The sequence below is a fragment of the Opisthocomus hoazin genome, chromosome 27 (assembly GCF_030867145.1).
Source record: "Opisthocomus hoazin isolate bOpiHoa1 chromosome 27, bOpiHoa1.hap1, whole genome shotgun sequence".
NCBI lineage: Eukaryota > Metazoa > Chordata > Aves > Opisthocomiformes > Opisthocomidae > Opisthocomus > Opisthocomus hoazin.
The window spans coordinates 687,474-710,934 of NC_134440.1; the positions used below are offsets into that span (position 1 = coordinate 687,474).

Sequence of the window (23,461 nt, forward strand, 5' to 3'; positions counted from 1 at the left end):
GCCCCTGTTCTGCGCCGGGTCGGGGGCCGGTGACCCCGCGGGGGTGGGCGCCGAGTTGTCCTCTTCTCCTAATAAAGGTGGTGGGAGCGCGTCAGCCCGGCGCGGGGGCTGCCACGCGCCTCGCCGCGAGCCGTCGCGCAGAGCCGAGGTGCAGCGTGCTGTCGGCGCTGAGCGGGGGCTGGGCCCGCGGTGGAACCCCGAGGCTCACGGGCTCCCTGTGGGTGATTTTCCACCCCCCCCGCCGGCCGCTCGCCCTGCCCCGTGGGTGCCTCTTCCCCTTCCTGCCCCCCCTGCGCGGGGGTCTGCGCCTGCCCCGCTCCCGCACGTGACCTGGGACCTCCGCTGCCGCCGCGCCGGCTCGGTCGCCAGCGCAGAGGGATGGGGGCGAGGGGGGGGCTGGGGCTGCTGCTGCTGCTGACCCTGCCGCCGGCCGGGCCCGGTGAGCGCGGGGCGGTGGGGTGGGGGCGGCCGGGGGGTCTCGGCGGCGCTGGCGGCGGGGTCGGCAGCCGCCTTGCCGGGATGGGGATGCTGGGGGGGTGGGGGTGCTGGGTGGGGACCCCCAGCCTTTTGCCCGCGGCAGGAGGGGGACGGGCTCTGCTCTTGCCGGCAGCGTGGGGCTGGCGCCGGGCGCCGTCGGTCATCGGGGGACGCGAGGCCAAGCCGCACTCCCGGCCCTACATGGTGTCGGTGCGGCGCGGGCGGCTGCACGTCTGCGGCGGAGCGCTGCTGGGCGGGCGCTGGGTGCTGACGGCCGCCCACTGCTTCCCTCGGGGGTGAGTCCGCAGCCGCACCGGGGGGCTCGGCGGGGTCCGCGTGGCCGGCACCGGGTCCCCGCCGACGCCGGCTCCACCGCGGGCAGGACGAGGGACGCGGGGACGGTGGTGGTGGGGCTACACAGCCTGCGGGACGAGGGGCCGGCCACGCAGACCCTCCGCGTCCGGGCGGCCTGTCCCCACCCCGGCTACGACCACCGGACGATGGAGAACGACCTCCTCCTGCTCCAGGTGGGACGTGCGGCGGGGAAGGGTTGGCCGTGGGGCTGGAGGAGCATGGCCGCTAGCGGGGCGGCGGCGAGGGGAGCGAGCGGGTTCGCGCCGGCGAGGCGCCGGGTGACATTTCCTCTTGTCACCTCCGAGCGATTTCACAGCTCGGTGTCATCTTCCCGTGGGCGCTGCGTCGGCTCGGTGCTCCCCGTCGCCCGCCCGCCGCGGCGATGGGGTGCTCCCCGCCAGCCCCCCGGGGCCTGACGCTGCCCGCAGCTGGAGGGGACGGTGACGCGGAGCAGGACCCGGCGACGCATCGGGCTGCTGCGGCGGGAGCCGGCGGCGGGCGCGGCGTGCAGCGTGGCGGGCTGGGGGGTCCGCGGGCGCGGCGGGCTCTCGGCCACGCTGCGGGAGCTGGAGGTGACGGTGCTGGACGCGCGGATGTGCAACAACAGCCGCTTCTGGGACGGCGGCATCGCCCCCACCATGATCTGCTTCCAGGGGCGCCGCGGGGGCTCAGCGCCCGCCAAGGTGAGGGGCTGGGGGGGGGCAAAGGGCTTCGCACCGGGACCAGCTGGCGGCAAAGCCCTGTCCTGTCCCCAAGCCGGCGTTCCCCGGGTGTGGGGGGCTCCGGGGAGGATGCCCACCCCCAGCAGAGAGGCGAGATGCTCCCCCAGCCATGGGGGGGTCCCTGGTCGGGGGCTGCTCCCCACTGCCCCGTCCCCCCAGGGTGACTCCGGGGGCCCCTTGGTGTGCGGGCGGCGGGCGGCGGTGGCCGGCGTGCTGTCCTTCTCCGGCAGGAACTTCACGGACCCTCTGAAGCCACCGGTCGCCACCTCGGCCGTGAAGCACAAGAAATGGATCCAGCAGACGCTGCGGAGGGGCTGCGGGGGGGCAGAGACCACCGCCTCCCAGTTACGCAGGTTGCCTTTTAATTCGGAATATTGTCCCGAGTCCCGGAAAATAACATCCTTGGTACATAGATACAGCGGGGGGGGGCAGGGCACCGCCAGACGGGGGGGTTTGTCCGCAGCCGAGGGCCGAAGCAGCGGGCGCGTGTGGAGCAGAGGCGGGCGAGAGTGGGGCTGGGCGGTGGGGCTTGAACCCGGGGCCGCGGCCGAGCGTGTGGGGGGACGCTGGCCCTCCTGTCCCGCCCCGCGCTGGGTTACAGCACTCGGAGTGGGGGGACGTGTCACTGCCGGGGGCTTGGCCCCCTTCCCCCCAGCCCCAGGTCCCGCTGTGCCGGCTGCAGCCCCCCAGCCGCTGCCGGAGCCGAGGTCCTCAGCGAGCACCTGGGGGTCTGCGGCCCCACGACCCCCCCGGTGCACATCCCCAGGGACCCCCACGCCTGTCCCCACAGCCCTGGTGTCTCCCTGGCCTCCGTGCGTCCCCCTGTGGCCCCGCTGTGACTCCCCAGAGCCCCTCGTGGTGTCCCCGCAGCCCCCCGGGGGGATCCCTGTGTGCCCTGCGCTTGCCCCCGTGCCTGTCCCTGCAGCCCCCCCATGGCACTGGCACATGGGAGGCCCATAGGTCACCCCACCCAACGCGGGCAGCGAGCGGTGGGCTGGGAGGAGCGGGAGCACCTGGGGGGGGTTGGGGAGCACCCAGACCAGGGGTCCCTCTGCAGCCCACCCCGCTCCCCGGGCTGAGGGGTGCGGGGTCAGCTGGCAGCAGGAGTGGGGACGCCCCCGGGGCTCCAAGCTGGGACCGTGGGCGTAATCCAGTCCTGGGTGGGCTCGTGTCCACAGTGCCACGCCGGGGTCCCAGCTGCCAGCTGCGATGGGGCTCTTCCACCCCAGGGCGGGGGGCTGGGGGGGCTGCGGGGTCCCAGCCACACCGGGGGTCTTCCACCCCGGGGCGGGGGGCTGGAGGGCTGCGGAGGGGGGGTGAGGGGCCCCAGACCCTTTCCCGGGGGTTGGGCACCCTGGTGCCAGCTCAGCACCCTGTGCCCCCCCAGGGCAGCTCCTCAGCCCAGTGACAGGACCCTGCGAGCAGCCCCCGGGGACGAGCCCCCCGGGCCCTCGGCCGCCCGTCAGCGAGTCCCTGCCCGCACGTTTTCCACCCGCCGCCGCCCTGAACCAGCGCGAGCACCGCGGCTGCAGGGTGCCCGCTAACGCTCAGCCACGCGCCGTCATTAGGAGCCTCCAGCAGCGCAAATGGGGGTCCCAGCCCCGTCCCCCCACGGCCACGCGCTCTCCCCCCTCCCATGAAGCCTCTCCCTGCCTTGATCCAGCCTTGCGTTCCCTTCCCCTCGTTAATAAATGAGCGGCGATGGCAGGCGGTGCCGAGACGAGCCGAAGCACGCGGCGGAGGGCTGGCGTCGGGGCGCGGCGCGGCGTCTGCCTGGCGTGCGGGATCAGCCCCGCTTCGGCCTCCAGCCCCGGCGGGCGAGCAGGGTGGGGGGACACGGGGACACGGCCTCTGTTCGCCTCGTCCCGGGCCGTCCGTCAGCAGGAGGAGATGGCCGCCGAGACGCGCTCCAGTTCGTGGCGTCACCCCCAGCGGGTCCCCCCAGCTCTGCCCAGTCCTTGGTACTGGGAACCGCGGTGCTGTGGTACAGCAAGACCCCAGCTGGGGTGGGCAGCGGGGTGGGGTGACTCGCTGGTCCCCACCGTCCCGCGTCGCTGTCCCCCCCCGGCACAGTCCTGGGGGACGCGGGGAGTCGTGGGACCCTCACCGGGGCTTCGTCCGCGGCGGCTGCTCAAGCCTGGATTTTCTCCACCGCCTTGTCGGCCACCGCCGTCACCACCATGGGGCTGGGGACGTAGTTGAAGGGGGTGACGCGGGCGGCTCTGCTCGGGGAGCTGTGCCGGCTGGCGGGGAAGGTCCCGGCGGGCGCCTCGTGGCCGAAGGAGATGGGCAGGGCGGCCTTGGCGGGCGCCGGGGCTTCGCCGTCGCAGGCGGTGCGGGCGAGCGGGGGCCCCTCGCGGCTCTCCAGCGTGGGAGAGGTGCTGGAGTTGGTCTTGGCGGTGGAGAAGTCCTCGGTCTGCACCACGGCGTCGCTGGTCTTCCTGGGGCCGGGGGTGCCGGGGCGGTCGTCCTCGCCGGCGCCCGCCAGCGGCAGGGCGGAGGACGGCAGCGTGCTCTTGAGGATGTGGGGGATGTCTTCGTCCCGAATCCGCCGCCACGTGCCCTTCATCACCACCACCGGTGGCTTTGCCGGCTGCCCCACGGGCACCGCCTCGCTCTGCCGGCGCCGCGCCGAAGCCTCGGAGCGGCCGGAGAGGACAGAGGAAGGGCTGCCCGTCCGCCGCGCCACGCTGATGTTGGGTGAGGACGAGTACCGCTTGAAGGGCTCGGGCGCAGGGATGCTGGTCTTCACCGGCAGCCGGGACGGGCTCTCGGAGCTGGTCCTCCGCGGCGGTTTGGCCCCAGCAGGGACTTTGCCGCCAGGCTGGGCCCTGGGGACGAGGGGCCGCGGGCTGGGGGCTGCCGGCTTGGCCGCCTTGAGCTCCTCGCAGCGGGAGGAGCAGAGGAAGACGGCCGGGAGGGCGGCTCGGCTGCGCTGCGGCTCGGCCCGGCGAGGCAGCGAGGATGCCGGCTGCGCCGGGGAGAGCTCAGCGCGGTGCCGCAGCAGCAGGCTGGAGGATTCCTTGATGAAGGTGAGCTGGCGCAGGAAGCCGGAGCGGTCCGAGTCGCTCCCGCTGGAACGGGCGGACGACATCCGCACCAGGTTGAGCCGGCTGCCCCCCGGCCCCCCCGGCCCCCTGCCCCGCGCCTTGCCGCCGTCCGCCTGCTCCTCCAGCACCGGCATGGCCCCCCGGCCCGGCAGCACCTTCCTGCTCGGCTTCTGCATGAAGGGGATGCGGACGGGCGACTTCTGCGTCTTGGACTGCTTGGGGGCCGGGGACCTGGAGGCCAGGGCTCTGGCCGGGGGTCCCGGCGGGGAGGGCGAGCTGCCCGCCTTGCCCGTGCCCGGGGGTCCCTGCTTGGCGAGCTGGGAGGGCGACGGCAGCTTCTTGGGTGCGTGCTGGGAGGGGGTGGAGGTGCGGGAGGAGCCCGAGGAGGGGGGTCCCTTGCCGATGCGGGCGGGCGGCGTCGTGCTCCTCTTGGGCAGCGCCAGGTCCCCGGTTTCGGGGGGCTTGCCCAGCCGGTGCAGGCTCCGCGACCGCTGCTGGCTCAGGGAGAGGTTCTTGGCCGGCGGCGCCTCGGGCTTCGCTGTGGGGCTTTTCTTTGGGGTGGCCCGCGGGCTGGGGGCCCCCTTGGCCAGGCTGGGCATGTAGATGACGGTCCTGCCACGGAAGACCACGGGCAGGTTGGGCACTGGCTTGGCGGGGGCCGGGCTCCGCTCCGCCCTGGCACTTCCGCGGCCGGCAGGACGGGCAGCCGGCGCGTCCTTCCTCTCCGGGCGGCTCTTGCTGTGCTCCCTCCTCGCCGCGTCGCGGCCGGCCGCGCTGCCGGCCCGTTTCTTCTCCTGCCTGCCCAGGGAGAGCTGCAGGGTGGACCCGACCGAGAGCCCCGACATGAAGGAGAGGATGGAGTCAGACTCGGAGGAAGGCTCCCGCGAGAGGGAGGCGGCAGCCTGGTGCAGCCAGGTGACGATGGAGTTGGCACCCTCCTGGATGGCTTGCCACTCCACGCTGTCCAGGTCCGAGCCCCGGTCGGAGCCGGCGTCCTCGGCAGGGCGATGCCTCGCCTCCGCTTTCCGCTCCCTCCCGCCGGTGCCCACCGGCTTCTGCTTGCGTTCCGAAATCCTCCGGCGAGCCGAGGGCCGCCGGCGCTTGGGCATGGCCGAGCCGATGCACTTCTGCAGCAGGTCGTCCTCCGAGTTGAGGCTGGGGGAGCCGGGGGACCCCCCCTGCGCCTGCCCTGCTGCCGCGGCCGGCCGTGGCCGGGGGCCTTTGCTGCAGGGCTGGCCGCGCTCCTCGCCGTCGGAGGGGTGGGCATCGCTCAGGGAGCTCATGGAGGAGCTCAGGGAGTAGCACGGCGGCGTCTCGTCGGCGATGAGGTTGTTCTGCGGTTTGGCCTTCGCTGCCCGGGCCCCGGGCTCAGGCTCCCTGCGCGGGACGGAGCTGCCCCAGCGCTCCCTCCTGGGCGCCCGGCCGGGCTGGGCTCTGCCGCCGGCCGCCTCCCGGCCCGCCTCGGGCTGCTCGTCCGAGTCCTGCTCGTAGAAGCAGTAGACGGCTTCCTCCGTCGGCGTGGTGTGGCACAGCGACTGGAAGGCCACCCCGTCCTCCCGGGGAGCATCCTTCCTCCCGGGGGGACCGCCGCTCCTCCCCACCTCCAGCTCCAGGCTGGGTCTGCTCTTCGCGGGGGGCTGGCCCCGCTTCCCCTCCCCGCCTTGGCCACGGCTCGACCCCTTGGAGGCTGAGCTCAGGCGGGCAGGCGCCGAGCTGCCGGAGGCGGCTCTCCTGGCCGGGATGGTGCCGGTGCTGCCGGCCTCGTGGTGCCCCTCGGGCAGGACCCCCGGGCCCCGGGGGTGCTCGGCCTCCTCGGTGGCCGGGTAGCGCAGGGTCTCGTCGCTCAGCGAGGCGGCGCTGGAGAAGTTGACGGGGGTCCCGTCGGCCGAGTCGGTGAAGGAGTCGTCGTCCTTGAAGGGGTCGCGAGCGGCGGTACGCAGGTGCTTGGGGACACCGGGGTGCGCGGGGGCTGGCACCAGCATGTAGACGGGGACGTGCACCGGCTTCTTCGTCTGGGGGTGCAGGACCTGGCCGGAGAGCAGGGAGGTCTTCACCTTGCGGAAGCGGGAGGGCATGGCGGAGCTGATGCATTCCTTCAGGATCTCGATGTCGTCGTCGTCGGGGGGCTCGGGGCGGTCGGCCCTCCGCCGCCCCTCCAGGTACCGCTCCTCCCGCCGCTCCTCCCGCTTCTCATGAGCCACGAAATTCAGGCTGTTCTTCTCCGGGAAGGTGGGCATCAGCTTGAGCTCCACGTCCTTCTGGACATAGTGCTCGTGGAGGGGCAGGGCACTCAGGCTGGAGGCGCAGGAGAAGTTCTCGTTGGGTTTCTCCACTGTGAAGTAGACCATGGAGTCCAGGTCCTGGGGCAGCTGGAAGCGCTCCTTGAAGTCGGTGATCTCCATGAACTTCTTGACGTTGTTCTCCCACTGGATGTTGAACTGGCTGGTCTCCTTCTCCGGCTGGCAGCCCAGCTCGAAGAGGGGCGTCTTGCTGCGGCTGGGCGGCATGGTCTGCCCGGGGCTGTCGGGCAGCTCGCTGGGACTGATGGTGCCGCTGATCATCTCGCTGCAAGGGTCGCTCTGGATGGAGCTGGCGATGGAGGGGCTCTCGAAGCTGCCCAGGGAGCTGACGGAGCTGCAGCGGCTCATCACCAGTGGCGTCTCCTGGATGTAGTTCTCCGAGGAGCTCGAGGGCGTGAGGTCCTCCTGGCGCGACGGTGACGACTCCCGCAGGAAGACCTTGTCGCGCTTCGGGAAGGGGATGGTGATGGGCTGGGAGATCCCCACTGGCGTGGCCAGACATGGATCCACTGTCTTCTCCTTCTCCTGCCTCTCATCCTCACCTTCCCCGTCCCCTTCCTCCATCTCCAGGATCTCCAGGGAGGAGTCACTGTCCAGGTCGTTCTCACTGTGGCTCTGCCCATCCAGCACATTGTCTGCCGAGGAGAGGGAGGAGAGGGAGCTGCACCGCGAGAAGCAGATCGGGGTGTCCTCCACCGAGTACTTCTGCACCGACTCCTGCTCCGCTGTGGCCGGTGGGTGGGCAGGCAGCTTCTCCGGGATCTTGCTCAAGGTCTCGGCCGTCTGCAGCACCGCGGGAGGGAGCCAGGCTTGCTTTCTGCCCAGGAGGGAGGGCTGGTGTCCGGCAGCGGCAGCCACGCCGCTCTTGGCCAGGCTCTCGAGCAGGGGAACGTGCTGGTAGGACGGGGAGAGTTTGATGGTGCGGACCTGGGGGTCGGGGGAAAGCTTGCTGCTCGCCTCCTTCTTCCACTCGGGCTCCTTCTCCGGCGCCTTGGGGCTGGGGAACGTCACCGTCTTCTTGGCCCGTTCGGGCAGGTCTCGCTGCTCCGGCTTGTCCGGCTCGGCCAGGTCTCTGCCCTTGGGCGCAGGGGGTTCGACCCGCTCTGGCTTGCTGCCCAGGATGCTCTTGAGGTCGAGCCGGCTCGGCCGCTTCTGGTACCGCTGCAGCTCGTCGCGGTAGTCGAGGAAGGCGGCCCTGGTGCAGGGCTTCATGTGCTCCTTGGTGCAGTAGCCGTCGCTGGTGCTGCCGCTGTTGAGGCTGTCGTTGGACAGGCTGGTGTAGGCGGTCTTCAGCCGCAGCAGCGTCTGCGCCCGGCTCAGGCTCTCCCGCTTGGCAAAGCCGCCGGCGTCCGAGAGACGGCACGGCGAGCAGGACTGGGCACGCGCCTCGTGCACCTCCTCGGGACCGTACTGCCAGTCCAGGCAGTGGTCCTCCGAGCTGAGGCTGAAGCTGTCGTCCGAGGATGTGTGCATGGTAGAGATGTCCTCCACCAGCTTGTCGATCTTGGCCACCGTGCTGGAGATCTTGTTGGCCAACTTCTCGGCAGCCAGCGAGACGTCATCCTCCGGCAGCGGCAGCTTCTTGGGCTCGGCCGGCTTGCCGCTGCCGTCCTTCTCCGGCTCCGGGCATCGCCTCTGTGCCAGCGCCCGGGGCAGCGCCTGTCCCTGGAGGAAGGAGGAGTTGAGGAACATGGAGAGGACGGAGGCGCTGGCCGTCTCCACGCCGGTGGAGATGTTGGGCACCTCGTCGTCGTCAAAGCAGCCGGAGTCGGAGGCGTAGTCCTTCACCAGGCTCTCCATGTGCCGCAGCGGCTTCTTGGCGCTCTGGCTCTTCAGGCTCTGCTTCTCCATGGTGTCAAAGGTCTCGGCCAAGTGCTTGGCATCCAGCTCAGCCTCCAGCGCCTTCTGCTTGCGCATGTAGAGCGAGGGCATGCAGGAGCCTGGCGAGACGACGGCCGTGTCCTTGTACTTGGGGGGCCGGTTGGTGAGGAGGTTGCGGAGAGCGGCCGCGCTGCCCATGGCGATCATCTTGTGCTTGGAGTGGATGAGGTTGCGCAGCATGCTGACCGCCCCCAGGTCCCAGAGCAGCTCCTGGTCGCGGGGGCTGCGGGCGGACAGGTTCCAGAGGGTCCCGCAGGCGTTGCTGACGATGGTGAGGCTGTGCGAGCGCAGGTGCTGCAGCAGCGTCTGCAGGCAGTTGTGGTCCCGGAGCACCTGCCTGCGGGGACAGGGGGAACCCCCAGCCGTCAGCACGGTCCCCGACCACCTCCCCGGCACCGTCCCCACCCCACGGCCGCCCTCACCTGTAGTCCTCCCGCGTGGCGACGAGGCTGGAGACGTTCCGGAGGATGCCACCGCCACTCTCGATGATGGCCAGCGAGTTGCTCTGGCACTTGTAGGTGAGGGTGCTGACCAGGAAGCCCAGGGCCCCCTCCACGCCGCAGATGGCCGCCTTGTTCTCCGTGCTGTGCGCCGAGAGGTTCCACAGCGCACTCAGGACGCTCTTCAGCGTGGACTCCTGTCCCGGGAGGGGGGACACACACACACACAGAGCTGTCAGCCCCCCACCCAGCCACCCCGCTGCCCGCTCCCCCCGCCCCGGTGCTCACCTTGCCAGCGTGCAGCGCGCACCGCGTCAGCCCCGTCACGCTGCCCACCTCCCGCAGCACCTTCTTGCTGTTGATGTCAGCCCGCCACGAGAGGTTCCTCAGGATGCTGGAGACCACCTGGGAGGGCAGAGCGGGGCGGGTGGGCGTGGGGACCGTCCCCCTGCCCATCACCCTCCCCCGGGGCAGCCCCCCCACGCCACCAGCACCCACCTGGTGCAGCTCCTCGCTGTCGGAGCCCAGCTGAGCCACGATGGCCTCCATGCAGCCCCGGCGGGAGCACAGCGTTGCCTGCGGGGAGGATGAGGGTGGTGAGGGTGAAGCTGTGGCCCCCCAGCCCTGCTAACCCCCCCCCCCCGGCTCCATCCGACCTTGTTGACCACGTCGCCGAAGGTGAGGTTGGTGAGGGCCATGCCGGCGTAACGCCGCAGCGCCAGGTTCAGCGAGTCGCTCGTCATCTTGTGCATCTCGTAGTCCACCTGCAGCAGCTCGGCCACCGCCTGCAGCCCGCCTGCGGGATAGGAGAGGGGGTGACTCGGGCAAGGGACCCTCCCCACCCCCCGGCACCCCTTCCCCTGTCGCAGACCCCCCCAGCCCGCGCTCACCCAGCTCGTTCATGGCGCGCCGGTACTCCTCGTCGAAGGAGAGCTTCATGATGGCGCAGGTGGCCTGGCAGATCTGCGGCTCGATGGGCACCGGCGCTGCGGGGAGAGGCGGGGGTCAGCCCCAGGGGTCCCCCTCCTCCATCACCCACCTCCTCCAGCACACGTGGGTGCTCACAGCCGTGTGCCACACGCCGGCACCCCGCTCGCCCCCGTACCCGCGCCGCCCTCGGGGCCTCTGCCCCCGTCCCTGCCCCGCATCTGCAGCCAGTCCCAGCACGTCTCCGAGTAGGAGCGGATCTGCTCCAGCACGTGCAGCACCCGCATCTCCTTCTTGGCCTGGCCCTCGTCGGGCTGGGAGAAGACGATGTTGTGGAGGGCGGCGTTGGCGCGCATGCGGGCGTCCTTGGCGCCGGCGGGGCTCTCGGGGGGTCCTGGCTCGCCGTCCGAGTCGTGCAGGATCTGGACCAGCAGCGGCAGGCAGCCCGACTTGCGCATGGCCAGGCAGCTCTCCTGCGAGCTGGACATGGCCAGCAGCGTGCGGGACATGTCCTCCTTGTCCCGCGTGGCCAGCATGGACAGGAGCCAGAAGACCACCTCCACCTGCGGGAGGGGGATTTGGGGTTACGCACGGCCGACCCCCCCCGCCTTGCAGCCCACCCCAGCCGGGCTGCCCCTCACCTTGCTGCTGCCCCCCTCCTCGGGGTGGGTCGGGGGGTCCAGGCTGCCGTCCCCCTCCGTGCCTGGCGCCTTCCCGCAGAGCTGCAGAGCAGGGGGCAGATAGATGGGGGTGGGCTGCAGCGCGCCGCCCTCGCCCCCCTCCGCCCGGCCCCTCCCCGCTTCCAGGAACCCACTGGTGCCATTGAACTCGGCAGCGTTTCCCAGGCGCTGCTGTCGTCAGTGCCGGGGTTGTATTTTTAAGCTGGAATCGGGGCTGATCGGGGACGGGGGGGCGGCTGCCGCAGCAGCAGCCTCGGGAAACGAAGAGCGTGGGCGAGGCGAGCGGGGCGGGCGGCGTGGCCCGTGCCGGGGCTGAGCCCACGGAGCTGCTGGTGCGGGGTGGCAATGGAGGGGCCACGCAGGATGTGGGGCTGGCTGGGGCAACGGCAGGGCCGGGGGCGATGGAGGGGCCGGGGGCGATGGAGGGGCCGGGGGTGATGGAGGGGCTGGGGGTGGTGGAGGGGCCGGGGCGATGGAGGGGCCGGGGGTGATGGAGCAGCCATGCAGTGGTGGGACCGGGGTGATGATGGGGCCATGGCAGGGCTGTGGTGATGGTAGGGCTGTGGTGGGGCTGTGGCCATGGTGGGGCCGTGGTGTTGGTGGAGCCGTGGTGGGGCTGTGGTGGGGGCATGATGGGGCTGTGGTGTTGATGGAGCTGTGGTGGGGCTGTGGTGGGGGTCCATGGCAGTGGTGGGGCCGTGGTGGGGCTGTGGTGGGGCCATGGTGGGGCTGTGGTGATGGTGGGGCCATGATGGGGCCATGGTGGGGCCATGGGTGGTCATGGGGCCATGGTGGGGCCATGGTGGGGCCGTGGTGGCGGTGGGGCCATGGTGGGGCTGTGGTGGGGCCATGATGGGGCCGTGGTGGGGCCATGGTGGGGCCGTGGTGGGGCCGTGGTGGGGCCATGGGTGGTCACGGGGCCATGGTGGTGCCATGGGTGGTCATGGGGCCATGGTGGGGCCATGGTGGGGCCGTGGTGGTGGTGGGGCCATGATGGGGCTGTGGTGGGGCCATGGTGGGGCTGTGGTGGGGCCATGGTGGGGCTGTGGGGATGGTGGGGCCATGGTGGGGCCATGGCAGTTGTGGGGCCGTGGCGGTGGCAGGGCCATGGCGGTGGCGGGTGCCCGCTCCGACCGTCAGACGCTGCGGGAGCCATCGCGCCCGCCCGCCCTGGCCTACTTCTGGTCTCCATGGCAACTGCCCATTTCACGGTGCCCGAGCCACACAAAGCCCTGGCTGCGCCACGGCCGGCGGGGACAGGATGGGGACAATGGCGGGGGGGCTGTGCCTGGCCCCCTCCACCCTCCCCGGGCCCCGTGGCCCCACGGGGCCGATGCTGGCCCCCACCCCAGCCCCCTCAGCCCCCTGCCCGCTACCTGCGGCTCCGGCTGCTGCACCTTGTCCTGCGCCTCCATCAGCTCCTTGTCGATCTGCTCCAGCCGGGATGCCCGGATCTGGGGGGGGGAAGAGCGGGGGGTCAGCGAGGGCTGGGACCTCCCCACCCCCACCCCGGGACCCCTAGAGCTGGGCATGAAGGGCTGGGGGCAACGGGGTGCGGCGTGCCAGGGTGCAAAGAGCTGGGTGTGAGGGTGCAAAGAGCTGGGTGTGAGGGTGCACGGAGCTGGGTGTGAGGGTGCAAGGAGCTGGGTGTGAGGGTGCACGGAGGAGATGCGAGAGCACGGAGCCGGGTGCGAGGGTGCACAGGGCTGGGTGCGAGGTTCTGGTGCGAGGAGCTGGGTGTGAGGGTGCACAGGGGTGCTGTGAGAGCACAGAGCTGGATTTGAGGGTGCACAGGGCTGGGTGCGAGGTTCTGGTGCGAGGAGCTGGGTGTGAGGGTGCACAGGGGTGCTGTGAGAGCACAGAGCTGGATTTGAAGGTGCACAGGGCTGGGTGTGAGGTTCTGGTGCAAGGAGCTGGGTTTGAGGGTGCACGGGGGTGATGCACGAGCGCGCAGAGCCGGGCACGAGGGTGAAGGCCGGGTGCGAGGGTAGGGTGGGCTGGGAGGTGTCCGGATGGGGTGGGAGGCAGCTGGAGCCCCCCCCCCCCCCAAACATGGAACAGGGGCAGCGAGGAGGGGAAGGGGCGGCTCGGGCCCCCCCCCGACCTGCGCCCGCTGCACCATCTCGTCGGCCGTGCCGAAGCGTTCCTCCATCAGCGAGCGGATGTGCTGCGCCTCGAACTGCAGCTGCTGCCGGATCAGATCCATCTGCATGGAGAACTGGGGGGCAGAGGGGGGGCACGGCGTCAGGGGGGCTGGGGTCCTGGGGCCGGGGGGGGTGCCAGGACCCCCCCAGCTCACCGTCTCCACGTGGGGCAGCTCGTCCAGACGCGTGGCCAGGCTCTGGAGCTGGGCGTAGTACCACACCTTCTCCTTCTCCTCCTTCTCGATCTCGCCCAGCAAGAAGCACCTGGGGAAGGAGGGGAGCCCCGTCAGCGCGGCCCCCGGCCCCCCGGCCCCCCGGCATCCCCCCCCAAGCCGTCACCTCTCCCGGTCGAGCTCCTCCAGCAGCCGGAGCGTGGCCCTGCCCAGGTCCCCGCTGCCGTCCCGCTGGGGTGCGGGTGGCGGGGGGCTCTCCTCGGCTCTGGCACCCTCCGGGGCGAACTTGAGGTTGTAGAGGCTGGTGATGTCCATCTGCAGGGCTGGGGACGGGGCGGGCGGCGTGAGGGTGGGCTCGGCGGGGACACCCCCCCCCCCCCCCGCCCGGCACCCACCTTTCAGCTGGTCCAGGACCTCCGTCTGCCCTGAGGACACCATCACCCGCGCCTCCTGCTCCAGCTTGCCCTGGAGATGCTTCAGGACCTCCTGAGGCAGAGCCAGAGGCGTCGGAGGGGTGGGGGGGACGCGGAGGGAAGCCCCCCGCGCCCTTTCCAGCGCGAGGGGTGTGTGGCCCCCCCCCGGGCTCGCTCTCACCTTCATGTCTGAGGTCTCATTCTCCAGCTTGGAGAGGTGGCTGGAGTTGTCCTCGAGCTCGCGCCGGAGGTGGCTGTTCTCCCTCCTCAGCGCCTCCACCTGCCGCACCAGCTGCTCGTACGAGGCCAGGGAGCCCGACATCTTCACCGCCTCCAGCGCCTGGGGGGCGGGGGGAGCATGGGCAGCACCCCGGGGGGGGTCCCTGCACCCTGCAGACCCCCCCCCCACCCGCACCCTGCCACCCGCACCCCGCCACCCGCCCGCCACCGCGGCACAGCCCGGGGGACCCCGGCCACCCCAGAGTGCCCCGGCAAGAGCTGGTGCCCCCCCCCCCCCCCGCACCCGAGCCTCCCGGAGGGGTCACCCCCCGCGCGGGGTGGGGGTCCGCCCCGGCCCCCCCCAGCCCCTGCCTGCTGCCATCCTCCGCGGCCGCTCCGCGCTCCGCTCCCCTCCCCCTTTGTCTCGCTTTTGTCTGCTCCCGCTCTGCACCAGCTCCCGCTCCGCTCCCTCCCGCGGAGGGGCCAACCCCGGCCCCCCCCGGCCCCCCCCGGGCCCGCTCTGCCCCCCCCAGCCCCCCTGTGTCCCCCCCATCCCGACCCCCCACCCCCCCCCCCCTCCGCCGCAGCCCCTGCCTCTCGCACCTGCCGGGGAGGGGGGGAGGAGGGGGCGCACGGTACGGGTGGGGGGGCCGGGGACTCCTCCCCCCCCGCCCCCCCCCCCCGGCTGGTCCTCAGCGCCGCTTGCAACGGGGGTCCCCTTCTCACCCCCCCCCCCCCCATCTCTGCCCGCAGCTCCCCGCAGCGCTGGGACAGGATCGGGCCCGTCCCCCCCCAGGATCGATCCCCTCATTGCCCCCCCCCCCCCAGGCCGCCCCCGAGGCCCTGGCACCCCCTCCGCCTCCCAGAGACCTCTGGGGGGGCTCCAGCCCCCCCCTCCATCAGGCAGCACTGGGACCGAGCACCCTGCCCACGGCCCCACCGGCGGCCGTCCCGGCCCCCACCCCACGCTACTCCCCTGTCCCTGCACCCCACACCGGCTGGGGGACCCCCCCACACCCATCCTGCCCCCACCTGGGCCCTGCTGTGGTGTGCGGAGCCCCCCTCCCCACCCCCCAGCTCTGCCCGGCCACGCTTCGGGAGAGACACAAAGACCCCCGGGTGCAACCCCCCCCACCGCCCCCCCAGGCGGCAAAGGGCCCCCCCGGGAGAGAAACGACCCCCCCGGGAGGGCAGGGCACGGGGCGAGGGGCGAGCGAGGGGTGGGAGGCGGTGGGGGGCTGGGGGGGGGGGCTGGACGACGAGGGATGCAGGATCGGGACACGGCTGCGGGTCTGGGGTGCGGGATGGACAGGGAGGGGTGCGGGAGGGAGGGCGCGGGATGCGGGTGCGGGATGAGGGATGTGGGATGCAGAATGCGGGATGAGGGATGCAGCTGCGGGTGTGGGATGGGGGGGTGCAGATGTGGGGTGCAGGATGAAGGATACAAGATGCGGGATGCGGGATGCAGCTGCGGGATGCGGGATGCAGGATGAGGGATGCAGATGCAGGATGCAGATGCGGGATGAGGGATGAGGGATGAGGGATGCGGGTGTGGGATGCGGGATACGGGCTGAGCACGGCCTCCCTCCCATTGCTATGGCGACAGCGGACGGGGCAGCGCAGGGGGGGGTCCGTGGCCCTTCCCCAGCACCCACCAGACACGGGGGGGGGGTTCAGCACCGCGGGGCGCAGCGGGGTGAGGGTGAAAGCGGGGGGCTCCCACGCCTGCAGGGGAACACGCCCAGCACCCCAAACCTCCCAGCGCCGACCGAGCTGCTTAGCGGGGGGGGAGTGGGGGGGTGGGGGGTGTGTGTGCTGCTGCTTGAGCCCCCTCCCCGGGGCTGCCCACGGGTGCCCCCACCCCGCGCGATGCGGGGTGCTGCGGCTGCCCTCCCCACGCCGCTGTGTCACGCTGCGGGTCGGGGCTGGGCCCTTCGGCTGCTGCAGCCCCCAGGTAGATCAGGCCCCATTGCAGGGGGGGGGACACCGAGGCACGAAGCTGCCCCCCCCCGCCCCGGGACCCCCGTCCCCCCAGCTCTGCGGTGAGGGCTGTGGTGGGCGGGGGGGGGGGATGCTGCCGGGATGCGGCTGGAGGAGCCTGCGGGTGCCGCAGCCCCGCCGTGGGGCCGTGGCCAGGCTGTGGGGACCCCCCCCACCCCCTGCCCCTCTCCCACCCTGGCGGGGGACCCTGGGGGTTGATGAGGGGGGGTCTGAGCTCTGGACCCCAAGGCAGGGCCGGCTCTGCAGCCTGCGGGGAGGGGCTGGCGCGGCCGCACCTGCCTGTGCGAAGCGTCTAGACACAACGGGGGGGGCCGGGCTGCGGGAGTGGGGGGGCAGGGCTGCAGCTACGCTCCCGCAGCCCACGCACCGGCACCGTGACGGTCACCGGCCCCCGGGACCCTGTGTGTGCCCCCCCCCGCACCCCGAGACTGGCTGAGGCCGCGGGGCAAACGCTGCAACGGATCGGTGCGGGGAGGGACCGCAGCCGCCCTGCGCCCCGCACCCCGCTGCCCCGCACCCCGCTGCCCCGCGCTGCCCCGTTGTGCCCCGCCCCAGCCAGGCCCGGCCGCCCCGCACCGCCCCGCAGCACTGGGGCCGGGATCGGGACCGCAACGCTCGGCCCCGGCCCCGCAGCCCCCGCCGAGCCCCCCCCGCCCGGCTGCGCCCCCGGGGCGTCAAACCACGGCGCGGGGGCTCCGCTCTCGGGGACCCCCCCGCACAGCAAAGCCCCCCCAGGAGCGCCGGGCCGGCCCCACGCACCCTCCTGGGGGCTCGCAGGGGGGACACGGGTGGCACAAAAGGGGACACACGAGGGGACACATGGGGGGACACTGGCAGACGGGTCCTGCTCCGTCCCCCCCCGCAGCCCCCCGTCCCCCCCGCGCCCCCGCACAGCGGCTGCTCCCACACACATGTCCACACGCGTGCACATCCCCACGCGTGCTGCACGCACACGCCTGCACACGCACGTCACGGCCTCTGGACGCGCGTGGAGCCATGGCAAGGTCCGGTGGGGCGAGCGCTGGGGACCCCAGCAGAGACCCCCCCGTGCAGGGACCCCCCGCCTGTCCCCCCCCAGCCCCACGGGCACGGCGGCCATGGGTGGCCGTGGGGCTGAGGATGGGGATGAAGGTGGGGATGGGGATGAGGATGGAGGGGAGATGAGGGTGGGGACGGGGATGACGATGGGGATGAGGACAAGGATGAAGGATGAAGGTGGGGATGAGGATGGGGATGAGGGTGGGGGAGGATGAGGATGGAGACGGTCGGTGCTGCCCACCCCGCCCGGGGGCTCCCGGCAGAGTCCTGGCATCGTCCGGCCTTTGTCCCCGCAGCCGGGGATGCGGGACGCGGGGGCTAAATGCTGCCCGACACCCCCCCCCAGACCAGCGTCCCCCCCAGATCCCCCGACCCCCCCCGCCCCCCGCGATGCAGCCGCGCCCGCCGCATTCAGCGCAGCCGGGCCCGGGGCAGCCCCCGCCGCGGGGGGGTAAAAGGGGGGGCGCGGAGCTGGGCCCCCCGACCGCATCCAACCCCCCCCCCGCAACCCAGCACCCCACCCCGATGCCCCCCGGGCCTGGGGGCCCCACCCGCCCCCGCCGCGCAGACTCCCCCGGTCCCCGCACCCTGCAGCGGCCGGGCCCCGCAAGGGTGGGGGGGTGCGGGGGGGGTTCTGGGGGGTGCGAGGGGCGCGGGGGGGTGCGGGGTCCCGGCCGTACCTCATCCCTGGCGGCGGCGGCGTTGCGGAGCCGGGCGCGGAGCCGGCGCGGTCCCGAGCAGCCGCATCCCGCCCCCGCCCCCCCCGCTCCCCCCCCCCCGCTCCCGGCCGGGATTTTCCAGCGGCGCCGTCGGAGGGCGGCAGCGGGGGGGTCCCCGCGCCGGGCAGGGGGAGAAGGGCCCCCCCCCCCCCGCACTGGTCCCCAGCCCCCCCCCCGCCTCTTTTCCAGCCCCCCCCGCAGCGCTGGGGGTTGCAGGAGTTGCCCCCCTGGGTCACCCCACCCGGTGCAGGGCTGAGTCCAGCAGCACCCCGGGGCCGGCGGGACCCCCGGGGGACCCCCCCCCAGCCAGGGGCATCGAGCAGGCACAGGCAACCTCCCCCCTGCTCCCGCCACCCAGCCCAGGGTCACTGTCACCCAGCACCTGGCTGGGCCCTCCCGGGGGCTCAGGGGTCTTGGGGGGGGTCGGGGGTCTCGGAGCCGGGCTGCGGGCAGCACGGGGCCCCCGGCAGAGCCACCCAGCCACCCCCCCCCCCCCCAGTGGGAGCTGCACGAGGACGGCCAAGGTCACGGTCCCTCCACCCAACAGACGCGGGGCCTGATGCTGGGAGCCCCCGCCAGGGACGAGCGGCAGCACCGGGGGGGGCAGGGGCTGGTGCCAGCCCCCAGACCCCAGCGACGAGCTGAGCGCACCCCCCCGAGACACCCCCGGCCCCCGTGGGCCACCCGCATCCGAGGCCTCGCGGGCAAAGCTGCGGCTGATCCATCCCAGTACAACTGGGCCCGCCAGCGCGCTGGTCCCCGTCCCCAGCAGTGGGACGCCGTGGCCATGTGCCCGCGTCACTGCCCACGCCAAGGCCGCCAGGTCCTCCCAGTTTGGCCAGTGCCAACACCACCGCCGCGATGGGATGGCCAGGGCGGGGTGCCGGTGGGGAGCGGGACTGGAGGAACAGTGGGGACAGTGACAAGCGGCCCCTCGGCCACCTCGGTGGTGGCTTCCCGGAGCGCGGCGATGCCGTGGCTCCTCGCTGACACCGCGCCCGGGGCCTCGGCCCAGCCACCCACACCGGGGACACCCGAAAAGGCTCCTCGGGGCTGGGGACACCCCCACGCCTGGTCCTGCCGGCCCCGGCCCCGAAAGCGGCTCAGCTCAGGCCCTGGGGCAGCTCCCGGGACAGACTGGAGCTTCCAGCCGGGATCATCCCTGGGATCACCCACCCGATCAACCCCCAGGATCATTCCCAGGATCCCGGCAGGGCAGCGGTCGGAAGGGACCTCTGTGGTCACCCAGCCCAAGCAGGGTCACCCAGAGCAGGGGGCACAGCACCGCGGCCAGGCGGGCCTGGAATATCTCCAGAGAAGGAGACTCCACAGCCTCCCTGGGCAGCCTGGGCCAGGGCTCTGTCACCCTCAGAGGGAAGAAGTTCTTCCTCGGGTTCAGCTGGAGCTTCCTCTGCTCCAGTTTGTGCCCGGTGCCCCTTGTCCTGTCGCTGGGCACCACTGAACAGAGTCTGGCCCCATCCTCCTGACCCCCACCCTGCAGATATTTATGGGCATTTCGAAGGTCCCCTCTCAGCCTTCTCTTCTCCAGGCTGAACAAGCCCAGCTCCCTCAGCCTCTCCTCATAGCAGAGATGCTCCAGTCCCCTCCTCATCCTCGTAGCCCTGCGCTGGACTCTCTCCAGCAGCTCCTCATCTTTCTGGAACTGGGGAGCCCAGCACTGGACACAGCACTGCAGATGGGGCCTCACCAGGGCATCACTCACCTGGGATCATCCCTCGGGATCCCCCGCCCAAGATCAACCCCCAGGATCATCCACCTGGCATCATCCCTCGGGATCACCCGCCCAAGATCAACCCCCAGGATCACCTGCTGGAATCACCCACCAGGATCATCGAGCTGGGATCACCCCCCTGGGATCCCCCACCTCGCCCCACAGAGCAGTCTCTCCCTTGGGCTGCAAAGCACCGCAGCCACCAGCCACCAGCTGAGCCACGGTCACGCTGCGCCCACAGACCCCGAGCCAGCAGCAGCCTGGGGCCCAAGGCCCCAGGAGCCCCCCACCCCCCCAGTGAGGTGAAATACCCGGCAGCGCCCATCACTGGGCATCTCCTCCATGGCACAAGCCCAGCATCCGCGCACCGCAACCGAGGGCCAGAGAGCGGCCGGGAAGCGTCAGGAAAACGTCAAACGATGATTAAAACGCAGGGGTTTTGCCCCCGCCCCAAGCCCCCAGCCCCGGGAGCCGCACGGCCAGGCCAGGGACCCCGGGGAGGAATCTCTTTATTTACAGGCGGAGAGGCTGCCGCGGCGCGCCGCTACTTCAGCGGGATGAAGCGGGAGGAGTGCGTGGCGCCGATGCCGGGCCGGCCGTGCTTTACCGGCTTGTAGGTGATGGAGAACTCCCCCAGGTAGTGACCGATCATCTCGGGCTGGAAGAGAAGAGAGAGCAGAGCTGGGGGCGGCGCCCGGGGCCGGGGCACGGACCCCCACCCCACCCACGGCAGCTCGGGGACGGTTACAGCCCCGTCCCCGCGCTGGCAGCTGCCCCAGCGCAGCCGGTTGTTCCGGCACCGCCGCCGTGCCCGGGCCCCTCCTGCAGCAGCCGGGGCCTGCGGGCAATGGGCACTGCTGGCTCCATGCAGGGGTTCAGTGGGACAGGGGGCTCCCTCTGCCCCCCCAGAGCCCCCCAAGACGCAGGGGCCTCCTGGGGCGCTGCCAGGACGGATTTAACCCCAGGCACAAGCAGAAAATGCCACCGAATCCTGTCAGCGCTGTCAGGTTACCTCACGGATCCGTCTCACCAGAACACGGTGCCGGCCGGCAGGGAGCCAGGGCCGAGCGCAGCCCTCCCGGCACAGCGGCAGCGCAGCAGCCCCGGGATTTCACTACCTCCAGCCTGCGCTGAAGCCTCGTGAGGGCTCAGACCCCGCTGCGAGCAGCCCACCCTCGGGACGGACCCTGCTGGGTGTCCTTGGGGCCGGCCCGGCTGCAGGCGGGAGCTTCGGCCTCCCCTCAGACCCCGGGCAGGAGCGGGATGGCGCAAGGTGTCCGTCAACCGACGCAGAGGCGTCGGGGACGCGCAGAGCTCGGCGCAGGCGGCAGCGGGGCCGACGCCGCAGCGGCGAGGCCTCACCTTGATCTCCACCTGGTTGAAGGTCTTGCCGTTGTAGACGCCGACCATGCTGCCCACCATCTCGGGGAGGATGATCATGTCCCGCAGATGGGTCTTCACCACCTCCGGCTTCTCCATCGGCGGTGCCTCCTTCTTGGCCTTGCGCAGCCGCTTCAGCAGCGAGTGCTGCTTGCGGCGCAGGCCGCGGCTGAGGCGCCGGCGCTGCCGGGTGCTGTACAGCTGCATCAGCTGCTCGCTGCGGGGGTGAGAGCCTGAGCGCAGGGCTGCGGGCACTCACCCGCGGCCTCCGGCCCACGCAGGGCCCGGCGGAGCGCCCAGAGCAGGGGGGCGGCGGGGGGGGCTCCCGCAGGGCCCCAGCCGAGGGCGGGCGGCTCTTACTAGGACATGTCGAGGAGCTGGTCCAGGTCCACCCCTCTGTACGTGAACTTGCGGAACGTCCGCTTCTTCTTCTGCTCCACCTCCGCCTGCAGCGCCAGGGACGCGGGGACGGACGGACAGACGGACGGGGGGAGGAGGATGAGGAGGAGGAAGAGGAGGGGGTGTTAGGGCCGCCGGGCCCGGCGCTCGGCCCCCCGGCGCACGGGGAGGCCGCAGGCTCCGAGCTCCGCAGGGCCCCCGAGCCGCCCCCCCGCTCCCCCTCAGCCCCGCCGGGCCCAGCCCCGGGGAACCGGGCTCCTGCCGCGCTCAGGCCTGGCCCGGCCCGGCCGCCCCGGCAGGCCCCAGGCGCCGCCCGCCGCCCCCCCCAGGGGGAGAGGCCGAACCGCTCTCGGCGGCCGCAGCACCCCCGGCCCCGGCCCGCCGCCCCCCGCGGAAGATGGAGCCCGATAGCAGCCGCCTGCCGCCCCCTCCCGCACCCACCATCTTGGTCGGGTCTCCGCGGAAAAGGCCGCGCGCGGGCCGGAAGCGGCGGATATCGCGAGAGCGGGGGCGGGGCGGAAGGAGCGAAAGGAGCGAGAAGCCCCGCCCCCGGCAGCCTCCGGAGGCGCTTCCGCCCTCACGTCCCTTAAAGGGGCCGCGCCCCGCAGGAACGCGGGGGATCGGGCATGACGGGGGGGGGGGCTGGAGCTGGTGCAGGAAGCTCCTGCTTGAGGGACAGACCCCCCTCATCTCCCCTAGGCCGGCTCCTCCTCACCCCGGGCGCTGCGGGAGCAGGGAGCCTCTTCCCGGAGGGCCGAGAGCGGGGCCAGGCCCTCGAGGAGGAGGAAGAGGAGGAGGAGGAGGAAGCAGTACGCTGCCCAGCAGCACGAGGGACCGGGCTGCAGCGGTTTCAGCCCGAACAGCTGCTCCCGTTCCAGTGGCGGCACTGGGAAGCTGCTCCTGGGAAGCTGCTCCTGTTTCCACTGGCGGCACTGGGAAGCTGCTCCCGTTCCACTGGCGGCACTGGGAAGCTGCTCCTGTTCTGCTGGCCCAAGCTGGGACCCAACAGCAGCAGCAAGGGCCCCGAAGTCACCTTCGAGGCGCGGCTGCGGGTGCTGCAGCCGCACGCCGACGTCCCCACCGCGCCGGGCGGGCTGCGTGCGGCCATCCCCCGTCCCGCTCAGCCCAGCACCCGCATGGCAGCTGCCTTCATCCTGCCGAGACGGCCCGTCGCCCTCCCAGCTTCCGCGCAGAGGGGTGCAGTGAGGACAGGCGCAGCACGGCCGGAGCCGAGCGACCGACAAAGCTCCCGGGCAGGAGCTCTCCTCCGCCCCGCTCCCGTGCCCAGCCAGGCCGCGGCAGACGAACGCCGGCTGTCTCTCGGCGCAGGCCACTGCCGTTTGCCCTGGGCAGAGGCGAGTTCCTGGCGGAGGGAACGGCCCGCGCTGACCCGGAGGAGCTGCTTTTGCGCAGGCGTCCATCTCCAAACCCTTCATCCCAGAGGAGCTCGACAGGCAGCAGAGCAGCAGCAGCTTTCGGTCTCCTTCCCTCCATGCGTCACTGCGATGCCGCGGGTTTGCGCCGTACCCTCCTTCCACAGCACGTCGCACCGGCCGGGGCTCAGCGCGGGGTCAAAGCGGCAGCAGGAGCAGCGCCCGTCCCGGCAGGGAAGCACCAAGCACTCTGTGCTCCTGGAAGTAACCGATCCCAGGGGATCCACAGCCAGCGGCGCCGGATGGATCCAGACGAACCCCAGCAAACCTCTGAAGTGACCAAAGTCCTTCCGAGAGCAACCCCGCGGGTACGTCCCACCGCATCCCGGATTTCACGGCGCGCTGAGCAACACCCCAGCTGCTCCCGCACGAAGTCTTTCCAGCGCAGCTGCCAAGGCGTTCAGCGCTGCGAGCAGCGGTCGAGGAGGGCAGAGGACCAGCGAGCACGGACGCGCAGCCCCGGGGAGAAGGCTCCTCGGGCAGGGCTGGGTTCTGCCGCAGCGGCTCACCCCAGACTCGCGTCTGAAGGACGGACAAGGCGCAGCGCGGCCTCTGAGCCGGCGACCCGTGTCACTACAGCGCTGGTCGTGTGCAGTTGATTTCCCCGGGGCCCAACCCCACGCTGGAGACACGTGCTGAGGCGGTAACTCTAGAAGGCCCAGGGCAGAGTTATGGTTGCTGATCTACACAGGAGAGGCTCAGACATCCGTGTTTTACCCATCACACGCCGTCCGCAGCAGCTGCAGAGAAAAAGAGAAACCCCCCAGCGCGGGGGCACGCAGTAACCAGAGCAGCGACCTGAGGCAGGGAGAGCACGCTTACTGCAGCCGGGCAGGAACGGGGACGCGAACCCTGAGCGGGCACTGGCACAGCACGTCACCAGCAAGGTCACCGCGGGGTTTCAGCCGTGGGGAGCGAGGGGCACGCTGCGGCAGGGGAGGTGCCCAAATCCACGGCACACACGCTCCTTGTAGCCTGT

The 23,461-nt window shown here is 72.3% G+C and overlaps 3 protein-coding genes across 3 annotated transcripts; 1 reads left to right on the forward strand and 2 right to left on the reverse strand.

Moving 5' to 3' along the window:
• Positions 1 to 616: 616 nt before the first annotated feature.
• LOC142364475 (granzyme M-like) lies at positions 617 to 3,260 on the forward strand. The gene is made up of 5 exons (XM_075444042.1): positions 617 to 773; positions 860 to 1,004; positions 1,260 to 1,514; positions 1,713 to 1,906; positions 2,941 to 3,260. Exons 1-5 carry the CDS (start codon positions 679 to 681, stop codon positions 3,095 to 3,097), a joined length of 846 nt encoding a protein of 281 aa, XP_075300157.1. The 5' UTR covers positions 617 to 678; the 3' UTR covers positions 3,098 to 3,260.
• On the reverse strand, positions 1,899 to 17,575 carry APC2 (APC regulator of Wnt signaling pathway 2). The gene is made up of 15 exons (XM_075444041.1): positions 17,500 to 17,575; positions 13,743 to 13,901; positions 13,544 to 13,634; positions 13,315 to 13,471; positions 13,131 to 13,239; positions 12,936 to 13,049; positions 12,208 to 12,285; positions 10,793 to 10,873; positions 10,330 to 10,714; positions 10,115 to 10,210; positions 9,881 to 10,020; positions 9,723 to 9,800; positions 9,513 to 9,629; positions 9,207 to 9,421; positions 1,899 to 9,121 (listed from the first exon to the last, which is right to left on the reverse strand). The coding sequence occupies exons 2-15, from the start codon at positions 13,881 to 13,883 to the stop codon at positions 3,685 to 3,687; spliced, it is 7,239 nt and encodes a 2,412-aa protein (XP_075300156.1). The 5' UTR covers positions 13,884 to 13,901; positions 17,500 to 17,575; the 3' UTR covers positions 1,899 to 3,684.
• A 2,118-nt stretch (positions 17,576 to 19,693) lies between these two features.
• RPS15 (ribosomal protein S15) lies at positions 19,694 to 21,556 on the reverse strand. The gene is made up of 4 exons (XM_075444098.1): positions 21,491 to 21,556; positions 21,011 to 21,096; positions 20,633 to 20,867; positions 19,694 to 19,928 (listed from the first exon to the last, which is right to left on the reverse strand). The coding sequence occupies exons 1-4, from the start codon at positions 21,491 to 21,493 to the stop codon at positions 19,815 to 19,817; spliced, it is 438 nt and encodes a 145-aa protein (XP_075300213.1). The 5' UTR covers positions 21,494 to 21,556; the 3' UTR covers positions 19,694 to 19,814.
• Between the last annotated feature and the right edge of the window lie 1,905 nt (positions 21,557 to 23,461).